Source organism: Xiphophorus couchianus, chromosome 7 (assembly GCF_001444195.1).
Source record: "Xiphophorus couchianus chromosome 7, X_couchianus-1.0, whole genome shotgun sequence".
Lineage (NCBI taxonomy): Eukaryota > Metazoa > Chordata > Actinopteri > Cyprinodontiformes > Poeciliidae > Xiphophorus > Xiphophorus couchianus.
Window position 1 is genome coordinate 8,203,470 of NC_040234.1, and position 10,254 is coordinate 8,213,723.

The window sequence follows — 10,254 nt, forward strand, 5'->3', positions numbered from 1 at the left end:
CCTGCAGAACGCACGGATTCCATCAAAAAATTTGACCTATTTTATAACCCAATTTCAAGATTTAACTGTGAAGATTTGCTTTCTCTCTATTTGAGCAAAACATATATATTTTACAATACAAATTGTGACTTTTTAGCTGAATGAAAATAGTTTTAACAAATCTTTTTTTTTCTTTTTCTTTTATTCTCACTACCAACTAAAAAGGCGAACACTGAATGCGGACTATTTTGTGACAATATATAAATCCAAAAAATGTATTTTGGGTCACAATATTTCACAGATGCAACTCGAAAAGATGATCAATTGTATGTAATTAACTTGAATTATCCCAGTACTTTGGCTATTAACAGCTCCAAACATGATATTGGCATAACTTGAAAGTTTTCTTCATATCTCCTTCAGACGAAATCAGTAGTTTTGATATTGGACTCTTTTTGACATTTTGCTGACATTCCAAATATACATTATGGAAACACGTGCTAATGCAGTGGAACCTGTAAATATGAGCACATCTGACTATAAGTAGTTGTTATTTTCTTTTAATACAAACAACTCTAAGTGTCATGAATTGGACTCTGATGCCACACTAGCAAGATCACGAGCAACCCCAGAAGGGACTGTAGTTTTATTCTGCCAATAGAACATTTACTTATTCACATTCAGTCCATCACCAATGAGGATGTCGGTGGTAGAAATCAGCATTGTTTTTCTAAAGCCATCAAAATGGTTTGTGCAATCCAGGGAAGAAAATTACAGAGCTCCACCCAAAGAAAGCTGATGTCTTACCTCCATAATCTGTGTAGAAACAATGTTATGGCAACATGTTGAAGCAAAGGCAGAACTCAATGTCTATGCAAAGGGTTCTTTTGAATAGTAAGGCAGAAGACAGGATACAAGGGTTACTACTTCCAAACACAGCAATTTAAGGTGTCTCTGGTGTTGCTGCAGTTCAGCTTTAACAAAAACTTGATCTAAATTCAGTTTGGTCAGGATAAAGTTAATTAATCATGTTCGTTGCTAACCATGAACTCAGTTCAGATGTCCAGCGTGAATTTGTTTTGGTTCATTAATCATTTTTTTTGTCCAAATAAACTTGGTTTATGCTAATTCACAAATTAACATCCCTTTCATTCTCTCCTTTGATCTTTGTTTTGCATAAATTGTGTTTTATAATGGCTAGATTCCAAAAAACACTGCTCTTATTTGTACACTTTAATTCTTTTATAGATCTGAAATTTTGAAAAAAATGCAAGCAAATGAAAATATCACATTCACAATATAAAATGCACATTATTAGTATCCATAAAGTTTTCACACCTAAATGTAAAAAAAGCTATGTTTGTCTTTTGCTGTGGTGGCAGCATTTGCTTCCATATTTGTTTGGAAGCAAACAAATGTGGTTCTTTTGCTTGTTTGTTTTTGTTTTTTTGTTTTTTTTAACAAAAGAAGCAAATGAGCAACATCTTAGGCACTAGTTTGCGCTGAAAAACATTTTTCTCAACAGAACCTATTTGTAATTTTGGCACACCCTCTATTAAGCACATTTTACATACCTGTGATTTTTCATAAGCAGAGGCCTTCCAACTCTGTCTGATGCAGCTGGTACTTCCATCCATCCCAGACTCTCAGTGCAGAGAGAGCTCGGCCACACTGCTTGGTAATTATATGTTGTTTCTAGACGTTAGCAGCTATATTTGCATACAGTTTACCTTGCTAAGATTGCCGGTAGTCATGCAAAACTAAAAAGAAGATAGTTTTGCATAACTGCATGGTATTTTACTTTCCTTAAACATCTCAAATTAAAGCTCTGAGGCCACAGGAAAGCAATTTTGATTACTGTGTTTTCTTCGTTTAAGATCAGCTAGGATTAGAGGCACAATTTATCTTCGTTAAATGCCAGAATAATCCGGGAGAGAGTTTTTCCCGATTTAGTTTTTGTTTCCTTCAAACATTCATACGCATTTCCCTACAGTACTTTGTAGAACCGCTTATAAAATGTGTCACTTGCGTCAAACATTTTAGGCGTCTTATCTCAAAGCAGCAATAATTTGCTGGAATGTTGACCCACGACACCTGCCAGACATGTTTTTGCTCAGACATCACTTTTCGACTCTAATGATTTTTTTTTAATTAGACTAAAATCGGGGCTTTGTGATGATTACTACAAAACACTGAGTTTGTTGATTTCTTATTGGAATTAGGGCCATTATTAATTTGGAGGACCCATTTTCAACCAGACTCTAACATCATTACTAATGTCTTGACATGTTGCTTCAGGATTTCTATGAGCCTTCATAGATTTCCTAAGTTCATAGATTTTCTAAATTGGTGTGAAGTGCACCAATTCCCCCTGAGGCACAATACGTTGCTGCCTCCCATTACTTCACAGTTCGGTTAGTGTTCTTTTGTTTTTGATTTCCCCCTTTTCCTCTAATGTCAGAATGCTCGTTGTGGTCAAACTATTCAACTCTAGTTTAATCTTGTCACCAGATATGAAGATATGAAGGTCTTATTTTTCTTGTATGCATTTGCAAAGTGTTATCTGTGGTTTTTATGTTGCTTTTAGAGTAATGGCTTCTTAGTAACTGAGTGGCATTTCAGCCCATGTGGATACAGGACAGGACTTGTTTTAATGATGCACCTCCAGCCAGGACCGCCACAAAGTTTGTTTTTTCTTTCTTTTTCTTTTTTTGATTAATTTGCACATTAGAGTACAAGTAGACGTCATAGTTTTACCTAGTTTCCTTGTTGATATTTTGTTGGGCGGTTTGTATCTATATATTTTTACATCAGATGTCTATGAGTGATTGTTCAGATATTTTGAACTACTACTTACATAAAACCTCTTCTAATTATCAGTCAATCAATCAAATTTTCTTTGTACAGCACATTTCAGCAACAAGGCAGTTCAAAGTGCTTTACATCATAAAAACGCAAAAATTATAAATAAATTATTGATTTTTGTTTGTGAAACTTTCCGCCGGTGATTGAACCGCTTTCACCCCGACTGCCTCGTTTTCAATTTGTCCATTATATGGATCAGGCATAGTTATGACCAACTCCTCTAGCTCCTGTTTCTTAGACACATACAAAATGTTTCTTGATGAATAAATGATCTGTGTTATGCACTTTCACCTACTAGTAGTAGCTCCTGATCAGTATATTTTGGGACATGTAGGTTTACCTCTGTGCCACACTCGGTGTCTGTTGTGGCTGAGATAGAAGAGACAAGACCCTCTTGGTTTTCTATGGGGAGGAAAGAATTCCCTGAGTACCTGTGACACCTGTTGTTGTTTCCTGCCATAGAGACGGGCATCGCTAGGCACTGCGCAGGTAGTTTATCAGGTCAGCATTAAACCTTTCTGCACGATGCAAAGTGCCCACCTCTTAGGAGATTAGGAACACCTATTTTTGAGTGGAAGTCATAAGAAGCTAGTTCTGATAATGGATGATTTAGGTAACGTTAGTGTCAGGACGAACCGATGGCGTGGGCTGCTCAGGCGGCATCATGGACAAAAAATGAATGAGGAAGGCAAAGACGGAGGCAAGGATGAAGAGAAAAAGAAGCCCTTTTGGGACATGAAATTTAATTTCAAGTGAGTAATTGGTAATATGACTTGACATAAAAAATATTTGGATCTTACTTAAAGTTTGTCATCATTTTAGTGTATATTCAGGTTTCATCTGTTTTGAATGAGTAAAGACTACTGAAATGTTTCCACAATATCTTCTGTTCTGAAAGGCATTTTGATGACAAATCATGTTCTATAAATATAATTTTCTTGGGTACAGCATAAACTCCTGCAATTAGTCAGTCAGAAATAAACTGTGTTAATACTTTTGAGTGGCTATGGCAGATTTTGTATATCAACACTATAGAGGGATCATAGAGGGATCATTATTTAAATTAGGCAGATGTTTTTTTTTTTACATATTCAAATTTACAAAGCTTTCAGAAATCATTGGCTTTGCTATATATTTTTGTTTTTCAGTTTTCTTGAATGTTTGTATATTTTTGTCATGTTACAACTACAATCATCATTCTATTTTACTGGAACTGTATGCAGGAAACCGATACAAAGACGTACTTGTGTGAAGTAAGTAAGCCATGTGTTGGCAATTTAACAGCTTTCCTGTTTTGGATTATCGAGTGAAATGATCACAGATAATCTCTCACCCAAGTGGATTAGAAGACTTTTTAAAGCCAATAGTTACATTAAATTTGAATTAGGAGTATTAGATCAAAAGGGGTTGAATATAAAATGCACACTTTTTTAAAACGTTGCCTCTAAAGTAGTTGAGCACTTGTAATCTTTTCCTCCAACAACATCACTTTGCGTTGGTCCATCTTATACAATTCTGAAAGAATACATTCCACTTTGCAGTTGTAATGTGGAAAATATCAGAAGGTAGGATTACTTTGGCAATTGTACACTTTGAGTCATCGATGTGGAGTCTTGTAAGTCTTTCTGCCTGTTTCTTTCTTCCACGTCACATTCCTCTCAGCTGGATAGAGCAGGCCATTGATCCTGCAGAACAATTCTATTATGTCTGGTTGCAAGTGATGATAGTGCCGATTGTTTACAACTGCGTAATCATCATTTTAAGGTAAACAACGGCAGCATCATGCATTCACTACGGCATAACTTGTAATGAACAGACGTCCTATTAGACAAAGTACTGTTGTTTCTGTTTTATCAGGACCTGCTTCACAGCGATTGGTCTGAGCTATCTTCCTGTGTGGCTCACGCTGGACTATGTGTCAGACCTCATGTACGCTGCTGACATGACTGTCACTCTGCATACTGGTAAATACAATTTTTCTGATTTGATTTCAACTCTTGGTCTCTACAGCCAAACATAAAAACGGACTTTAAATGCAACAAGGCACTCCAAACAATCAAAAACTATGGAATTTAGTTTTACTTTTGTTGCCATAGTCAACATGTTAGTATCTCTTTACCGTTATCAAAAGAGAAATGTTATCTTTTCACAAACATACAGGCTACTCTCGGTCAATTATTTTTCAGAGTTCCCTTTTGAGCATCAAATTGATAGTAATGGGAAGTGACTTTAATCCAAATACCTGCTTCCTGATTGGATTCAGTGACAATACAACATTAAGAACTTATTATAAACCCAAATATTACCCATTCATTTTTAGAAAACCCATTTAAAATGGAATAAGTGATTGTTAACATTGATTGCTGCTGAATTCACTGTCTTTGGATTGTTAGCAATACATTTTGAAATATTTGATCAGCTGATGAACAGTCTATTTCATTGTAATGGTGGCTTGCAATAAATTGTTTATTCATTTTCCTTCTTTTTTTTGGTCTCACTCCCATTTCTTCTTTTTGCATTCTGAACCTTCTAAAGGTCTAACTGTGCAAAATGTGAATTCTTGCCAGTTTTCGACTGGTTTTAAAATTTAGATCAGGAGTGTATTCCACAGCTAACAGGCTAACAAAGTTCAGTTTTGGTGGTTTGGGCTTACATAAAAAGCACACTCAGATATTTGCAGCAGTGACGTTACCTGTATCCACGCGCTCCAGGTAGACATCTTTCAAAAACTGGGGAAATGTGACGAGTTCATCCTTCCTTTTCCACTCATCTGCAGGCTTCCTGGATCAAGGAATTCTCATCAAAGACCTGACTCGCCTCAGGAAGCGCTACCTGCGCTCCAAACATTTCATGTGGGACTTAGTTTCCCTGCTGCCCACTGACTTCCTCTACTTTGCCTTTGGCTTTGAGACGCCCTTGGTGAGGATCAACCGGCTTGTCCGTATCCCGCGGCTCAACGAGGCCCTGGATCGGATGGAGACAAGAACCTCCTACCCTAACACTTTCCGCATCATAAAGCTCATGATCTACATCTTTGTGCTGATCCACTGGAATGCCTGTCTTTACTTTGCTCTGTCGAATTACATTGGCTTTGGAAGTGATCAGTGGGTCTACCCCAACATCACTGATCCGATGTTTGCCTCCATGCGGCGCCAGTACTTTTACTGCTTCTGGTTCTCAGCCCAGATTTTCACCACCGTAGGAGACACCCCTCTGCCAATCAGGGAGGATGAGTATTTATTCATGATTGCAGACATGCTCATTGCCGTGCTGGTGTTCGCATCGATTGTCGGGAATGTCGGGAATGTCATCACGAGCTTAAGGGACAGAGACAATGTCTTTTTCCCCAACCACGAGTTGGTGAGTTTCAGAGTTCCTCTGTTTTTGTTTTGCTTTGTCAAATAGAGTTATTGACATCTGCCAATCTGTAAAATATTACTATTTTTTAAGGTTTTTAGCAAACTAGCCTTGTGAAAACAGAGAGTTTAGATCTTTGACTATTGGGAAATGATTGACTTTCTGGAAATGTGGACTCTGTTGAAGTTTTAAATTTTACCCAATCACTAATGTTTGGCAGTGATCTCTGTAATTTGCCAGTTTGACGATATGAAAGCTTACCGGAAATTACCTGCACTGGAAACAACCATCCTCCACTGCAAAGAGAGACGTGTCGATGGCTGCTAATAAGATGGCTGCAAATATTAATTTAATATTTGGAACCGCGGCCAACAAGGACTGAACGACTTTGTTCACTTTCTCCCCTGCCATTGCTAAAACTGCAGGCAAACTATTCTTAAAAAAGTGCAGAAAATCGACATCATCATTCACAACTTCTCCTTCTGTTTGCTAATTGCTCCGGTTCAAATTCTGCCAGAGAAATCCACTTCAATGGAAGAAAGCCCAGATGGACCACTGAAAGATGATAATTGAACAGAAATACACACGAAGGCAATTGTCAGACTTTGTCAAACCGCAGTGAGAATCATTATCCAAAAATGGAGGAAACATGGAAAAGTGGTAAAACTTTCCAGGAGTGGTCAACCGAGCAAAATTACTTGGGTTATACAGCAGGAGAATGATCCAAGGTAGAACAGTAAGTCCACCAATCAATGGCTTGAACAAAACAAACAAATGGCATTGAAGTGGCATAGTCAAAGTCTGGACTTCAATCCAAATGATATGCAATGCTATGACCTTAATCAGGCTGTGAAGGCTTGGAACCCATTCGATGCGGCTGAATTAAAAAAAATCTACAGGAAAGATTGGACCAGAGTATTATTCCTATAAATATAATAGGAATAATAATCTAAAAACTACATTTCCCTTTTATTCTATTCAGGGTGTCTGATATTAAAATGTGTTTTATGAAATATTTAGTAAGTCAAAAAGAAAAAGAAAAAAACTCAGTCAGAAGAAATCTAAAATGAGGCTGACACTTTTCACAGAACTGTCCTAATTCTCTCTGAAAACATTTTTTGCCTAGGTGTGTGGATGATAAACTTTTATTTCTCCCCTTCAGGTCAAAGCATACCTGCGTAGCCACCACGTTAGCAAGGAGCTTCGACAGCGCATTGACAACTGGTACCAGCATCTTCACATCAACAAGAAGATTATGCGGGAGAACGAAATCCTGCAGCAGCTGCCGTTGCACATGAGGACAGAGATCGCCGTCAGCGTCCACCTCCCGACTCTTTCTAAAGTCACCATCTTCCAGAGCTGTGAGAAAAGTCTGCTGGAGGATCTGGTTCTTAAGCTCACACCTCAGGTCAGGGGGCGGTAACACACAGAAGTCCACCAGTGTTCAGACAGCAACAGCAACAAGAATTGAGTCTTTGCGGCACACCAATAACGATAAACTTCTCTGCCTTGCACACTGTTGCATTAAATACTTGGTATCCCGTGCCTTTTGTCTTGCAGGTGTTCAGCCCAGGAGAGTATGTCTGCAGGAAGGGAGACGTGGGCCACGAAATGTACATCATCAAAGAAGGGAAGCTTGCAGTTGTAGCAGATGATGGCGTTACAGAGTTTGCGGTGCTGAGTGCGGGGAATTTCTTTGGAGAAATCAGCATCCTTAACATCAAAGGTAGGATAAAGGCTCTGCATGCTTACATAAATAACGTTTTATATACTTTTTATAGCTTTTTGTGGATTTGCAAAGAAATCTTATTTCTGTGTTTTACAGTGCGACAAAAGAAAATTACAAAATAAAAATAAGCTAAATCAAACATGGAATCATTAAAATAGGTGTTTTGAAACCAAAGAATAAAGAGGAAGTACATATACGGTGTCGTGGAAAAAATACTATTTCCAAACACTGTTCAGGTGAAATCACTCAATCAGGTTTATTCATATATTGTGCACAATACAGAGAGCTTGTAGGACAATCAGTAATGAAGCAGGTCTGGATGAAAAGCTCTGTCAGGCAGAGACAACACATGAGTTTTATACCAAGGATAAAGAATTAACAACAAAGGCGAGACAGTCTGGTTCTGATGCAGCTGTAGAAAACAACTTCCAACCTTCTACATGTAACCCAAATAGTTCTTTTGGTGAGAGTTCATAAGCATTTCTTATAACATGACTAGCAGATATGACCTTGTTGTAATTTTTCCATCACAACGGCATGATTTGATATATGTTACTTCATAAATACATAGCTGCTTAAGTAAAAAATATACTAAAAAGGCTGTTTTAATTATCTAGTCGGCAGGTAGTTTTACCCAAGTCGACCAGTAGGTGGTGCCATGGTGTCATGAAAAGGAAGCATATAAATTGTTCCCAACACCAAATGTATGTACACTTTTGAATTCGAGCAAAGTTCCAAAAAGAAACAACCCCTGCAAAGTTTTTTGGAATTTAGCAAACAGAAATAATGTTGGTATTTCTAACTAAGCTAAGACAAGTAAAGTTTGGTCTGATTTAACTTCAGAGAGTGAGGTAAAAAAAAAATTATTTATGTATTTTTATTCAGTGTAAAATATCTGGTTTCAACTGTAGAAACAATACTGGAAGATACTGAATTAATAATATTAACATTTAAGGTCTTGTATACTTCAGGATTATATTAAATCCTTAAGAAAATACGAATTCATTCCCCCTCCACTCCTCCAAGGTAACAAGTCGGGTAACCGTCGCACTGCCAACATCAAGAGCATCGGCCACTCCGACCTGTTCAGCCTTTCCAAAGAGGACCTGACCGACGTGCTGTCTGAGTTTCCTGCAGCCAAGCGTCACCTGGAGGAGAAAGGCCGGCAGATCCTTATCAAGATGGGGATGTTGGAGAATAGGGCCGAGGTGGAGGAGGTGGAGGCTGAGAAGGTTGAGACAAAGATAGAGAGGCTGGAGAGCAGCCTGGAACTCCTGCGGACCAAACTGGCCCGGCTCATGGTGGAGCTGGAGTCGAGCAACAGGAAGATGAGGGCCAGAGTGGAGCAGCTGGAGATGCGGGTCGCTGTGCTGCACATTCGCCTGCCACCTGATGAGGAAGGAGGGGAGGAGGGCTCGGGAAGACAGGACGGGGTCGGAGGAGAAGCTGACTGGGAGCGGGAGGAAGCAGAGGGAGAGGAGGAGGGTGTGGAGGAAAATGGGGGAAAGCAGGGAGATAATAATGATGTGACCAAAGAAGGAGACGGTGAGAGCACTAAAAGTACAAAGGATTTGACTGAAAGAGTAGCGGTGGGGAATAAATTTGATCTGAAGGACTCAGACTGTCTGAAAGGCAAAGAAAGTGATGGAGAGAAAATCATAGAGAAAGGAGACGGAAGACCTGGGAAAGGTGATGGAGTTGAGACTGAACCGAGGAATCACAAACACGACCCATCTGAAGAGGGAGAATCGGTGGACAAGGAATACCAAAGAAGACTCAGACGAAAAAGACGCGCAGGGTTCAAATTAAAAGAAAATAAAAGTTAAACATTTTCAGTGTAAGTTAATCATGTTTAGAATAGCACAGGGTCAGTGAGAGGAGTATTTTGTGTGTGTGGAGTATATCAAGGAGACGCGTCTGTTTTGAAGTCACTAAAAGTTCTGCTGTAATACACCCATCTTTCCCTAGATGGCAGCATTGCATCTTCCCCACAAGATGATTTTGGCACCCAAACCAGAATTGTAGTTTATGTTAACCTTTCTAACCATTATGGAGATGTGTGATTTTTCATGCATTGACATATATTATATATGTAATATAAACAATTATTTGACAAGTTGTGGCACAACACTGTTCTTTTTTTATTCTGCATTATGTATATCTTTGTTATTTTTTTGTGATTAAAATAAACATTTATTTATTTTTATTTTATTACAAATCAAATTTACTTCACTGTTTAAAATATATCAGTGAAGAAAATTTGAAATCAAACCAAAATAAGCCACCTATTTATCTTCTGAACTGTATTTATTTAGTTTTATACT

The 10,254-nt window shown here is 38.3% G+C and overlaps 1 protein-coding gene across 1 annotated transcript in view; it reads left to right on the forward strand.

The window, feature by feature from the left end:
• cnga4 (cyclic nucleotide gated channel subunit alpha 4) overlaps positions 1-10,092 on the forward strand; it is a 10,563-nt gene extending 471 nt beyond the window's left edge. The window contains exons 2-8 of the mRNA XM_028022700.1: positions 1,574-1,657; positions 4,507-4,608; positions 4,702-4,808; positions 5,621-6,204; positions 7,364-7,609; positions 7,762-7,927; positions 8,957-10,092. Coding sequence (XP_027878501.1) covers positions 4,565-4,608; positions 4,702-4,808; positions 5,621-6,204; positions 7,364-7,609; positions 7,762-7,927; positions 8,957-9,756 — 1,947 coding nt within the window. The 5' untranslated portion in view covers positions 1,574-1,657; positions 4,507-4,564 and the 3' untranslated portion in view covers positions 9,757-10,092. The remainder of the gene's footprint in view (positions 1-1,573; positions 1,658-4,506; positions 4,609-4,701; positions 4,809-5,620; positions 6,205-7,363; positions 7,610-7,761; positions 7,928-8,956) is intronic.
• Positions 10,093-10,254: the final 162 nt, after the last annotated feature.